This window comes from Pistacia vera, unplaced genomic scaffold (assembly GCF_008641045.1).
Source record: "Pistacia vera cultivar Batoury unplaced genomic scaffold, PisVer_v2 Contig188, whole genome shotgun sequence".
NCBI lineage: Eukaryota > Viridiplantae > Streptophyta > Magnoliopsida > Sapindales > Anacardiaceae > Pistacia > Pistacia vera.
This window is the reverse complement of record NW_022195981.1, coordinates 1,660,775-1,674,642: the sequence shown is the minus strand read 5'-3', so window position 1 is coordinate 1,674,642 and position 13,868 is coordinate 1,660,775. Positions and strand designations below refer to the sequence as shown.

The 13,868-nt window shown below is 41.4% G+C and overlaps 1 protein-coding gene across 1 annotated transcript; it reads left to right on the top strand.

Moving 5' to 3' along the window:
- The first annotated feature begins 6,928 nt into the window (after positions 1-6,928).
- LOC116126930 (pentatricopeptide repeat-containing protein At5g12100, mitochondrial-like) lies at positions 6,929-9,670 on the top strand. Its single transcript, XM_031412603.1, is given in 4 exon segments — positions 6,929-7,149; positions 7,152-7,307; positions 7,310-7,568; positions 7,570-9,670. Coding segments are annotated over 4 exon segments (2,394 nt in total). The 5' UTR covers positions 6,929-6,947; the 3' UTR covers positions 9,347-9,670.
- The last annotated feature ends 4,198 nt before the right edge of the window (positions 9,671-13,868 follow it).

The window sequence follows — 13,868 nt, the reverse complement described above, 5'->3', positions numbered from 1 at the left end:
TGGGGTATTGTGGGGTACGGGGTCAAAGACCAGACTCCAATGTTCGCCACAAAGAGTATAATAGGCACGCACCGCCCAGGCGCAAAAATCCGAAGCTGGTTATTGGTTTCGTCGATTCAACATCCATAAAAAAACCCACGGAGCAAATATTCAGGTCATGTCACAACGTGCATACTTTCAGGGCAGGTGGCAATGCCCGAGAGCCACAGATCAGTCGACTGGGTGCATAGCGAAGAGTGACACTGGTAGCAAGTATAGAACACATTATAGAGAACATTATAATTATGTAAGTGAGTAATTTATACAATTTACGGCATGTGACTATATAGGAATAAGATGAGGGACGAGGAACACAACAAGCTTAAGAGTGGCCAGACGGTTCACATCATCAAGTATACAATGTGTGCTGTCATCAGTCAAGCGAGGTGCTCAAAGCCCCGTAACTCATGCAGTAACAGCCACGGGAGGACAACACGACGATAAAGTACTCCACTCGGCACAGTCCGAAGAAAAAAGAAAGCGTTAACCTTCCCGCTAATAAGAGGGAATAAAAGATAAAGGGGTTGAGTAAAGAAGGGAGAGTGCAAAAAAAGGGGGGAATGAGTGATTAAGGATGGGGATGGTGTAGGGGAGGGAAATAAAAATTACTGCGACAAAATATTTGGGTAGGTAGCATACCAAGATCCTAAATCGACAACCATCGTCCCGCAAGAGCTATAGAAAAAACGGTACTGCGTAGGCCGCGTAGGGACTGGTACCTGCCAGGATGTTGGTATAGACCCATATGTAACCAATTAGTGCCCACTGAATGGCAAATATTTTGGAGCCGATAGCCGACCATATGCATAACGGAAAACATCCCATGCATCACCTACAACTGCATGAGAGGGAACGCAGTCCAAGTACGTTCTGTGCCGGAAGTAACGTGTTTTGGGTGCTTGGGCGTCCTAATCTGGGCTAGCAGAATGGGTAACCACATGGCGCGTTCGTTATCTAAAATTGGGCAGATAGTGGTAACGGCAAGTAAGCCGGTAGGGTTATGGCCAGAGGGCCCATACAAGGATATGCACACAATGCGGATGACAGTCATTCACCAGATTAGCATGGGGGTTAAAAAATGGTCGTAAGAAGCTCCATGCAAAATGACCAATAACTCAGATACGGATACTAATAAGGAAGCTACAAGTACAAATAAAAAACAACAGTATAGGGTAGGTGACAATGAAGACGCGGGGTGCTGAGAAACACGAAGCAGAAATAGGACGGAGATTAAGCATAAAATAACGTCACCGAAGTCGTGAAGGCCGCTGGGCCTAGGCCCAGTGCGTGCGAAAAAATCGAATTTAGTCAAAACAATCGCGCGATAATAAATCTTGGTCTTAAAAACGCTTTACACAGGGGACATCACGGTCCATGCAATCATTTGGTAAAATAGGCAAGAAAAGGGTATTTAAGAAGGGCTTATGATTTCAGTTTCCTACCTGCTAAGTCTGGCCATCTACAACTCGACAGTGGACTCGCAAGTTTTGCTTGCCCGAGCTGGGGTCGGGCGGTCAGACCGGCTCACGGCCAAGTTGGTACATCCCAGACTTGCCTTCGCCGTACCCGAACGGACGTCAACCTGGCGCATCGTATAACTTTATATACCTGTGCCGCCCACTTCCGAATCCAAGAAAAAGCCCGGATCTGTTAGACCCCTGATGTTCAACTAAATTTGGCTTCTTCCTCAATTTTTTTAATTTCTTTGTGGATATTCGAATACGGAATAATCCACGTGGGTTTTATGTGTAGTAATGGGTGTACTAGGGAGCGATTTAGCAAGAGCCTAAACTCTGTGCGCTCAACAATTCTTTTCAACCCGGTGCCCTGTGCACAACGCAAACGTATAAACAAAAATCTCGCAAGACACAAAACACATCTAGTGCAACTGGTTGTGAGAGGGGTCCCAGGAGAGGTGATGACTCTATTGTAGGTGATAACGTACCCATGTGTGATACAATAAGTAGAAGTATATTGAAAGTAGGACTAATAAGGAATGGTTACATATCACATTGTGGATTCAGGCGGCAATCGGAACGGCTTCCTACGATACATTTGGTTCGTATAATTAAAATTTACCGGGAAAAATAGAATATTAGGTCAAAGAAATCATGTTATCTGAACGCTATACAAAAAATGAATTGAGTATTAGTTGAGTGGTAATTTTAGTAGATATTAGGCGAGGTATTTTATGTCTCATTTATGGCGAAGTATTATGTAACCCATGCATGGTTTTGGAAGGGGTGGAAAAAGAGCTTGATAGTCACACTTTTGGGTTCAATAATGTTGTGGTAAGGAACACAAACAAAGAATATTTTGTATAAAATATAATGTGTGCGTATACAACAAAGAAAAAAATGCAGAGATACAGAGGTATGGCGCAAGTGAAAAAACACAGGGGGACATGTATGAAACAAGATAGCCACAACGTTGTGTTCGGTTGTATATAACATAGAAACAAGGGACACCTTCACAATAAAGTGCCGATAGAGGATCACGGGCGTACGGCGAACGGAAATGACGGGGAAAACGAGGCGGAAACAAAATCGGGCTGTCGTGCTGGAATAACACTTTGTGTGACACAGGGAGAGGGCCGTACGGAAAACGGAGTGAACGAAAAGCCATGCGGGACCCTGAACCAGCCGGCGGGGAAATCATCAAAGCAAACAGACCGCGAGCATTCGCTCCAGCCACCGTACGGTGTTTGTCATATCCACAAAGCCGATTTGTTGGGTCCATTGGAATTATCGACGAACGGTTCCAGCTCCCCAAGTCATATACAGACGGCCTTGCCCCAGCGAACCGGATCTACCTTCCTAGCTAATCACGCAAACGGCGAAAACACGCAACGAGAATCCGTTATTTGACCACCCACACCTCTTGCAATCAGTGTCCGGCCAGAAATCGCTGGCGTACAGTTCCGGGACTTCTCACAACTCCCGGGACCGTGAATCTGAACTGCGCTATCACCAGAGCTTTCGGGGGCCAAATTCGGATACCATAATCAGAGTCGCGCAATGTGAAAAGGATGGATCCGCGCAGCCGGAGATAGGATTTCTGGAAGTACCCGACACGAACAAAAATACAAGGAAAAATAATTTTCACGAAGGTTTGCGGCTGTTCATGTATGTCCGTATGATCCGTAGAGAAGGTGATTGTACGTTTTGCAATAGCCCCTTCTGTCAGATTAGACACTATCGCGTTTTGTAGGGGAGGGTAGGTAAGTAAATCACCCCGGTTAGTATTTGGTTTATTACCTCCTCTCCGCCAGGTCAGCTCCGTTTCCACCGTTTCGGCCTCCATCATCACCACCATGAGCGCTAGCTCCCGGTTGTGTTACGGCATAGGCGAGATTGGGATTGACTCTACGACTCTCCTCATCACTCTCGACTATTTGGATGAGCGCGATTGTAGGACATTTGGTAGCATGGTGCTTCGGATTATTTTTTTTTCGTTTCATGATTGATTTCGATACTTTAATATGATTTGAGCATAACTGTGATGAATATTGTTGTCCATTATGATTTAATGTTTTCATAGAACTTGCTGAATGATAAACGTTGGTTTGGAATAATTAAATGATGAATATTGCTTTTCATTACTTTGCATCGATTGTAATTGAGTTGTGTTCGGATTTAATTTAATTTCTACTATTTTTGCGTTTATTGTGAAGTTGGTTGATTGGATATTACGTGTTGACAAATTGTATTTGTTAATTGCGTACCAACTAGTGGTATTGCCTTGTAGCGTTTATCGACGTTCAATGATAGTCTTTAACCATCGAACTTGAGTGATCGGGTGAGACATGATAGATTATACCTAGACTGTCGGAAGCCATTTCATTGATTTACCTTGCCTGTAAGTTTAGGGATCGTGAGGGTGGAGAGAATTGTGTGAGTCGGTCTCGTTTCGAACCAAACCATAACAGCAATATTTTTATTATAAATTCTTTATTTGCTTTAATTTCAATTTCATTATTTGCTCTTAGTCTATTTAGTTTCATTAACTCCATTGCCAATATATACATTGTCGTGTCACTACTTACAGCAATACTGGTATAGGTTAGCTAATCTAGGTCTCTCTAGCATCCCTGTTCCATCCTTCCTTCACCCTCATCCACACTTAACCACTCTTACTCTGCCACCTACTATCTTCCCCTACTACTTTCTCTGCCACCTTATCCCTTTCTCCTCCACCCTTTTCAACTGCTCTTCCATCTTATCAAACCTGCCATAAACAGCTGTTGTAAACTATCAAACAACCTGTTTATGAGGTCAATCACCTCACTCTCCCGACCCCGACGCCTCGGCAAAGCGGTACTTGTTGTACAGTTTGCTGAGGCATACAAACATCTTCCTCCCTCCCTCCCCTCCTCCTCCCTCCCACCGATTACGGCTTCATCCTCCTCGTGTCAACCACATTTTCAAGCGTGGCCTTACAACTGCCCTTACTTGTGTGAGTCCTTATAGCTCCCCGTCGGCGTCTATCCCTTTATCCCTTTCATCCTCCAGTGCTCGAAAGATGTGACATAATGCTGTTGTGCTTCACCCCGAGTACGGTGAGGGACGGACAACCCCCTGCAATAGAAACAAAATCAATCAGATTTAAGCGACATTTTAAAGTAAGTGCATATTCAAAGCTTAACCTTAATCTTACCCGAGCTGATTGAATTTCAATCTCTTTTGCTCATAATCCGAATGGGTACACTTCTGGTCGTGCCACCGCACACTCCTAGGAAATGTCTGTTGCACAACCAAAGCCCTAACCTCCCCACTGCCTTAGCCGACAGGGATGACCTCATACATCTAATCCTACATTGTAAAAAAACAGTCAATATCATAATTCAAACACATTATTAAAAAAATATAACAAAAACTATTAATATTTACTTGTATTGCCCATGGGAAGCCAAACAAATTGTACGTCGCCGCTCTATTCTTCTCGGCCCATTGGAGTGCTTTAACGCCAGGTCTTTGTTTTGCAGGGAGTCCATGGTTCGCTTAAATGATACCCATCCCCACGATAAGCATTAAAGAAGTTTAGTATTGCTTACAAACTCACCCAATCAATATCACAGCTTTTGTTGAGTCACTAGCCATTAGGATCGAATGTAAGAACAATACAAAGCACAATTTGAACTCTCTAAATCGTTAAACTCACCATCTTTTAACCTGTCCTCTATTCCTGCGCCTTAATAGACTTGTTCCCCGCCAAACCCTTGTTAGCCACCTTTTGGCTCTCGTACTGTCCGTTATTTTCTTTTTCCTTAACCTCACCTGGCAATTCCCTACATCTTAAGCCGTCACCAACGCATATTCCATCATCCCGAAACGTAATGGCTTTTCCATCCACCACGAACCACATTTCAGCTTTTGTTGCTTTTTATTGAGTGCAGCAACATATAATGCACTCCCGACCCCAGATGTCTTTTTCCATTTTGTATCCATATCCTAAAATACTGAAACAAGTCTCTTTGAATCTCCTTTCACCATTCCTCCACTGTCCCTAAATCCCTGTTATTCTCGTTAAAACATCCCACTTGACCCCACTGTCACCCTCATAGGGAAGTACGATACCGTATCGCTTACAACCTTCAATCCTTACCCTCTTATAGTTTACGCTCCGGAAAATCTGCATAATCGATATAAACAAAATATCAGCAAAAAAATTAACAAATCAATATAAACAAAATACCTCCGGAAGAATCGTTTAAGCGATGGGCAGATGATTCTGCTCATACAAGTCTCTTAAGGGATCTGAAATCGCTTAAGAGTAAAAGCGACAAATCGCTTAAGCGATATAGAAGATCGCTTAAGCGACAAATCGCTTAAGCGATATAGAAGTCGCTTAAGCGATTCGTCGATTTTACTCTTGGTCGCTTAAGCGTCTCTTCCGAGGCAGAAAATATCTGCCCAAGATCTAAAATCGCTTAAGCGATCTTCTATATCGCTTAAGCGATTCGACACTTTTACTTTTAAACGATCTGAAATCGTTTAAGCGATACAAATCGCTTAGCGATTATAGATCTGGGCAGATTTGATTCTGTCTTGAAAGAGATCGCTTAAGCGATCTTAAATCGCTTAAGCGACCAAAGTAAAACGATGTTGATTCTGCCTCTTACAAGATCTCTTAAGCGATCTGTATGGCTTAAGCGACCAAGATTAAAAGCCATCAATCGCTTAAGCGATACAAAGGATCGCTTAAGCGATCTTCGGTCTTGACATACAATACATTTTCTTCACGGCCTCCTCCTCCTCACTTGAACTCTCACCGGACTCCTCTTCCTGGCCTGAATTCTGCCCGGCCTCCTCTTCCCTTCAGAACCGTTTTGCTCCTGTTCTCTCTCTTGTTGTGCCGCCATCGTCTCCGCTGCTGGAACCCCTTCACTGATTAGGACCCACCAGAGCAGCCATTGAACTGCTTACGCGGCCGAACTCTATGATTCGAAAAGGCGTTGGGTTTTCCTCCTCATTGTGAATGTCAGCCATGGTTTTAAGAAAGGAAGAAGCTTTAGGATTGAATTTGGGTGTGAAATTTGCAAAATATGGACTATTATCATCGAAAATTGCACAGATATATTTAGGATTGAAAATATCGATTTTTGCCTTAATCGATTTCGATTAATGCCTTAATCGATTTCGATTAAGTGATTTAATGGGTAGTACTTTTTTTTAAATTTCAAATTTTAAAAACTTTTATTAATATAATTTTGTCCTTATATGTTTTAATCTTTTTATTTTAACTAATTTTATATTTAATTGATCTTAATTATGACACGTTGCTTCTCTAAATTTAAAAAAAAAAAAAAAAAAAGTTTCAAAACCATTTTCTTAAATCGAAACTTGGATGGCCGGTCAGCTAAATTTTCTCAAACCAGGGGCCACTATCCAAAATCGAGAAGAAAAGCCATGGCTAAACAACTCCATCTTCTTTCCAAGTTGCCAGTCACTCCTCCACTCAACCACTTGACTGTCTGTCTCTCCCTATGTACGGACTCATCAAACGGCAACGACCTTTTTCAAGAACAACGCAATGAAGTAGTTCGCAAACTCCGAATCCTCCTCCAACAAAACCGCACTGGAACCGCTCAAAATCTCCTTAAATCCCTCCTCTCAAAGATTCTCCCTTCTCTTCGCCTCATGAACTCTTCTCTCTTTTCTCTATTTCTTCGCCCCCCTTAAAACCCATTTTCTCCAATATGTTGTCAGTTCTATCCTCCGCTAAAATGCCCGTTGAAGCTACACAACTTTACTATTCTCTTCGAAAAGACGTATTTTTCCTTCTTTAGCTTCTCTCAGTGCTTTGCTTGAATGTTTGGTGAATTGTAATCAATTTGATAAGACTCTTGAATTGTTTGGGGAGATTGTAGGGTCGGGTTTTCGACCCGATAGGTTTACTTATGGTAAAGCTGTTCAAGCCGCGGTGAAATTGGGTGATTTGGATAGGGGTTTTGAGATTGTTGAGTCTATGAGAGAAGGAGTGAGTCCTAATGTATTTGTTTATAATGTTTTGATTAGTGGGTTGTGTAAAGAAGAAAATGCGGGATGCGGGGTTTTTTGATGAAATGTGTAGGAGAAAATTGGTGGCAACGAGGGTTACCTATAATACGTTGGTTGATGGGTATTGTAAAGTTGGGGAGTTGGAGAAGGCTTTTGAACTGAGAGAAAGAATGAAGATTGAGAATGTGGAGGCGAATTTGGTTACTTACAATTCTTTACTTAGTGGCCTTTGCAGGGCGAAGAAGATGGAAGAGGCGAAAAGGGTTTTCAAGGAAATGAAAGATCATGGTTTTGTGCCTGATGGGCACAGTTGTAGGATCCTTTTTGATGGGTTATTAAGGAGTTGTGATGGGGAGGGTGTGATGGCTTTGTATGAAGAAGCGTGTGGGAGAGGTGTTAGGATTGATAGTTATACTTGTAGCATTTTGTTGAATGCATTATGTAAAGAAGGCAAGGTTGAAAAGGCGGAGGAAATTTTGGAGAAGGAAATGGAAAATGGGCTTGTTCCGGATGAGGTTATGTTTAACAAAATTGTGAATGGGTATTGTCAAAGGGGCGACATGAATAGAGCTAATTTGACCGTTGAACGGATGGAAAATCGTGGGTTGAGACCGAATTGCATTACTTTCAATTCTTTGATTGACAAGTTTTGTAAAATGAGAGAGATGGATAAGGCAGAGATATGGGTGAAGAAAATGGTGGATAAGGGTGTTTCTCCAAATTTAGTTACACATAACACCCTGATTAATGGCTATGGACGGACGGGCCTTTCTGATAGGTGCTTCCAGATTCTTGAAGAAATGGAAAATAATGGGTTAAAGCCAAATGTTGTAAGCTACGGTTCTCTCATAAATTGCATGTGCAAGGATGGGAAGCTTCTCGAAGCTGAAATAGTCCTCAGGGATATGGAAGGCAGAGGGACATTTCCTAATGCTCAAATATATAACATGCTTATTGATGGTAGCTGCACAGTGGGGAGGATTAAAGATGCTTTCAGGTTTCTTGATGAGATGGTGAAAAGTAAAATTGGTCCAACACTTGTAACTTATAATGCCCTAATTAATGGCCTTTGCAAAATGGGAAGGTTAATGGAAGCTGAAGACTTGCTTCTCCAAATAAGTAAAAGTGGTCTTAGTCCGGATGTGATTACATATAACTCACTGATCTCAGGGTATTCTACTACAGGAAATGCTCAAAAATGTCTTGAGCTATACGAAAATATGAAGAAGTTGGGCATTAAACCTACTCTAAAGACTTATCATCCTCTTATTAGTGGATGCAGCAAAGAGGGAACTGTAGCTGTAGAGAAACTATTAAGTCAAATGTTACAGACTAATTTGGCTCCTGATCTACCTGTGTATAATGCACTCATTCACTGTTATGTACAGCATCGAGATCTTCAAAAGGTATTGGCATTGCATAGTGAAATGGTGGACCAAGGAATTCGTCCAGACAACTTGACTTATAATAGCTTGATTTTTGGATTCTTAAAAGAGGGAAAATTATCTGAAGTAAAAGATCTTGTCAATTCCATGAAGGCCAGAGGATTGATCCCTAAAGCTGACACATACAACATACTGATTAAGGGATATTGTGAAATTAAGGATTTTGGTGGAGCATACATTTGGTACAGAGAGATGCTTGAGAATGGTTTCCTCCCCAGTTTTGGTATATGCAATGAACTTACCAGTGGTCTTAAACGGGATGGCAGGTTGGAAGAGGTCCAGATTATATGCTCTGAAATGAGTGCTAAAGGAATTGATGATTGGAACATTACTGAGGATCTTTCTGCTGCTGCCAAAATGTAGAGTGATACTTGGTGTGATTTAGTACTCATGACCTCGATTTATTAAGCTCTCAAGGAAAGCAGGAAATGCAGCTGCATAAAGCACTATGATTACTTGGAAATTCTTGATGCTTATGCCCAACCTGGCCCTGATTTTCTCTGGTGCACCATCTCTCTTGTTCTCAATCCAGAATTTCTTTTGGTTCAGACTTAGCTGGAAATTTTGGTATGAATATTCTTGCTTAATTCACAGTCAAGTATTTTGTGTTTTCAAAATCATTGGAATTCTTTGTATTGTTGCACATACCTGAATCAATGTTTAGTCGTCAGCAATTCTTTCTTTTCTTTTTCAGGTTTGTATGGTAAATATGTACTGTATCAGTCAGTCTGTTGAGGGCAAAGTGGATCCAATCTCATGGATCTATCATGTCCAAACTTTATGATATTGTCTGATGATAGTGGTTAATTCATTGTGACAATCAACAAACACAACTTGGACCTTACTGATGAAAACTGGTTATGCAACAGACCCACGCTCACCACCTTAAGTCACCACAACAACTCAATATACGCAATATCCCAACAACAATCCAGCCAAGTAAACATACAAGAGCTGATTAACAAGCATTAATGGAAATGAATGAATATATATATATTAAATCAAACAGTGGACTCAGCAGGACTCAAGCAACCCAAATAAGCAAAATAACACCTGGTCTCCGAGGGCCAGTACCAACCAGACACACCCACATGAATTTCCTGAATATCCCTCGACACACTCACGTCCCTCTTTTATTCCTGACATTTTCAGATTCTCTTCTAACTCAGCCACCTGTCACCTTTAGCAAATGCCCTTTTTGCCCCTTTCTTTTATAACATTGAGACACCTTGGGTGCATCACTTACCTATGAATGAGCCAGGTAAAAATGAATCCTTAATGAGGCAATTAATTTGGTAACAGATGCACAACAATATTTGCTGAAGAAGCTGCCAAGCCTCTAAATTTTGTTGGGTAGGAAGTGCTAGATGACAGATCTACTCAAGATCATATATATATATATATATATATAATATTCAGGGATGACAAACCTACCTTTGTTTTTTTCTTTTTGCATGTTCATGTAGAGATATGATTATGGAAGTTGTATATTTGATCTCTATCTTCTTGATTAGGAAGATATATAGTTATGTTTTTACATTTATCTTTGATTGTTAAATTTCTGGCAGCAGTTTTGGTCTTTTGAAGTTGAAGTTCTGTTGGAACCTGACGCTACTCTTAAGTCTTCAATCAATCACACATTCAGTTCACCTCAATGGCCAATAAACAACAAACAAGCATGCCAACACTCAATATTCAATCAAACAAACTGATATTTATATTAAAAGAATAATAGACTGTATTACAAGTGGAGAAGAACATAGAAGAACATTAAAGAAACAGATAGTAGGCTCATCTTCGAGGGTCAGCTCCTCCTTTATCATTTCCCACTAAATTCCATGATATCACATTTATCCAGCCTCCTCTCTTTTATTCTACTAGGTTCCCACTCTAACTAACTCTTCACACTCATTGTACTGATGTGCCACCTATCAATCTTTGCTTTTCCTTTTCTGCCCTTTTTTGTTATACCATTTGGTTACCGAGGGTCCATCATTATACTCCACAAGGAGTGCCACCTTGTCCTCAAGGTGGAAGGAAGGGAATTGGCGGCACATTGAGTCATATGCTTCCCAAGTGTTGTCACAGGTTGGAAGTGATTTCCACTTGATTAACACTTCATAGTTGCCATCTGATAGACGTCGTTTTCAAAAGGCCTGCTCAGGTTCCACTTGTAATACCATATCACCCATGAGGATGTCTGGAAGAGGTTGTGCTGCCAAGGGTTGCTTTCTTAAGCTGGGACACATGAAAAACATCATGTATGCGGGCTGTGGGAGGTGGAGTGAGTTTATAAGCAATCTGACCGATTTTTTCAGCGTTGTATAGGGGCCACAGAAGCGAGGGCTAAGGTTCTCATTGACTCTACCAGCCAAGGACTTAAGACGGTATGGCTAAAGCTTCAAATAGACTGAGTCACCTACTGCATAATGAACTTCCCACCTTTTGCCATCGGCATAGAGCTTCATGCTTTCCTGGGCCTTAGCCAAATTCACTTTCAATTCTTCCAAGAGGAGATTGCGCTCAACCAATTGTTGATTAACGACATCCACAACCGAACTGTTTTCACCGTATTTCAAAAGGATGGGAGGGTCCCTATCCTTTTAAAATAGATTCATTCCCGAAGAGTGATTATATGTTGTATTAAACCAATACTCCACCCAAGCCAACCATTTCGGCCAATGTTGGGGCTGGTGGCCACAAAACAACATGAATCAGTCTCCACACAGTGGTTTACTACTTCCGATTGCCCATCCATTTGAGGGTGGTAGGCAGTGCTCATGTGGAGCTATGTTCCTGATTGTTTAAACATTTCTCCCCCAAAAAAACTCATGAAAACTCTGTTCCAATTAGATATTATGGTGCAGGGAAACCCATGCAACTTAATCTTTAAGGAATAAATTGGCGACCTCTTAGGTTGTGTAAGGATGCCGCAAAGTAAGGAAATGATTGTATTTCGTAAGGCGATCCACTGGCACCAAAACAGTGTCTACTTGATGAGCCTTAAGAAGACTTTTGATGAAATCCATGGATACATCCTCCTAGACTTGAGAGGGGATAGGTAGTGGTTGTAAAAATCCCGCTAGTTACAAGGCATTATACTTGTTCAATTGGCAGATTGAGCAAGCTTTGACAAAGGCTTGGATGTCCTGTCGCTTTCCTTCTAAAAACAACACTTGTGCCAATCTTTTGTAAGTCTGAAAATATCTGAAATGAACTCCTGCGGGGAAAGAGTGAAATTCGTGTAGAAGCTATTGAACTTGGGGGCTGGATTTAGGCAAAACTATACAATCTTCATAGTATAATTGATGGCCAACTAACCTGAAATGTGGGTGGCTACTAGGATCAACAATCAAATCTTGGTAGATCTTCTTCAGTTTGCCGTCTTGCTGAATGACCTCTTCCTAGTCCTCTCTTTTGGCAAAATAACATACTGAGATGGCATTACACTCAACTGTCCCATCATGCCTAGATAAGGCATCAGTTGCTTTATTTTTTAACGCCGGCTTGTATTGAATCTCATAATCTAATCCAAGCAGTTTAATAATCCACTTTTGTTGCTCTTCTTCTTGCAACCTTTACTCATTCAGATAGTGGAGCTTACGTTGATCAGTTCTAATGATGAAGTGTCTACCCAACAAGTAACGCCGCCATTTCTAGATGGCTAATACAACTATCATCAACTTTCTCTCATAGATTGATCTTAGCCACGATCGTGTAGAAAGACCTTGACAAAGAAATGCTAGGGGCATGCCTTCTTGCATTAGGACAACCCTAATCCCTTGCCCCGGAGCGTCAGTCTCAATGATCAAAGTCTTCGAAAAGTTAGGCATCGCTAGGACGGGTGTTGTGGTCATGACTCATTTCAACTCTTTAAATGCCTTTTGTGCTAGTTTAGTCCAAACAAAAGCGTCTTTGCGAAGAAGGTTGGTCAAAGGCAATGCAATTTTTTCATACTCATTGACAAATTTTCGATAGTACTCGGTTAGCCCAAGAAACCCACAGAGTGCCTTGACATCTTTTGGGATTGGCCAATTTAGTATACAATCCACCTTGGAGGGATCAACCGCAATGCCTTGGGTTGGAATGAGGTGGCCTAAATACTCCAATTGAGTCTGCCCAAAGTTGCATTTTTTTCTATTGACTACCAATTGATGCCTTAACAATATTTGAACGGTGAGCCTCAAGTGATGTAAATGTGCTTCCAGGTTAGTGCTATAGATCAAAATATCATAAAAAAAAAAAAAAAAAAAAAACCAAGATAAGCTTATGCAAGTGAGGCTTGAATATGTTGTTCATGAGAGCTTGAAAGGTTGACGGAGCATTCGATAACTCGAAGGGCATTACGAGGAATTCATAGTGTCCTTGATGTGTCCAAGGGGCCGTCTTATGGGTGTCCTCCTCCCTGACCCGTATTTGATGATATCCCGACTAGAGATCGAGTTTTGAAAGCATCGTGGCTCCTCCCAATTCATTGAATAATTTGTCTATAGTTGGGATGGGGAACTTGTTAGGTATGGTTATCCTGTTAAGCACCCGATAATCCACACAAAAGCACTACCCTTCATCTTTCTTTTTTACCAAGAGTATCGGGCTAGAAAAAGGGCTGACACTTGGTTTGATAATCCCTGAGGCCATCATCTCGTGAACAATCTTTTCTATCTTGTTCTTCAGGTAATATGGGTATTAGTAGGGTTTGACATTAGGGATTGGAGCTCCATGTTTTATTTTAATGGCATGATCATGCGCCTTTGTTGGTGGGAGTCCTGGTAATGGTTCAAACGGAGCTTCATATTCCCTCAGCAATTAAAAAATGCTATTGTCCACTACCGATTCACCCACCTCCTGCAGTTGTAGATCTCCAAATTCCAGCAAATACCCTGGT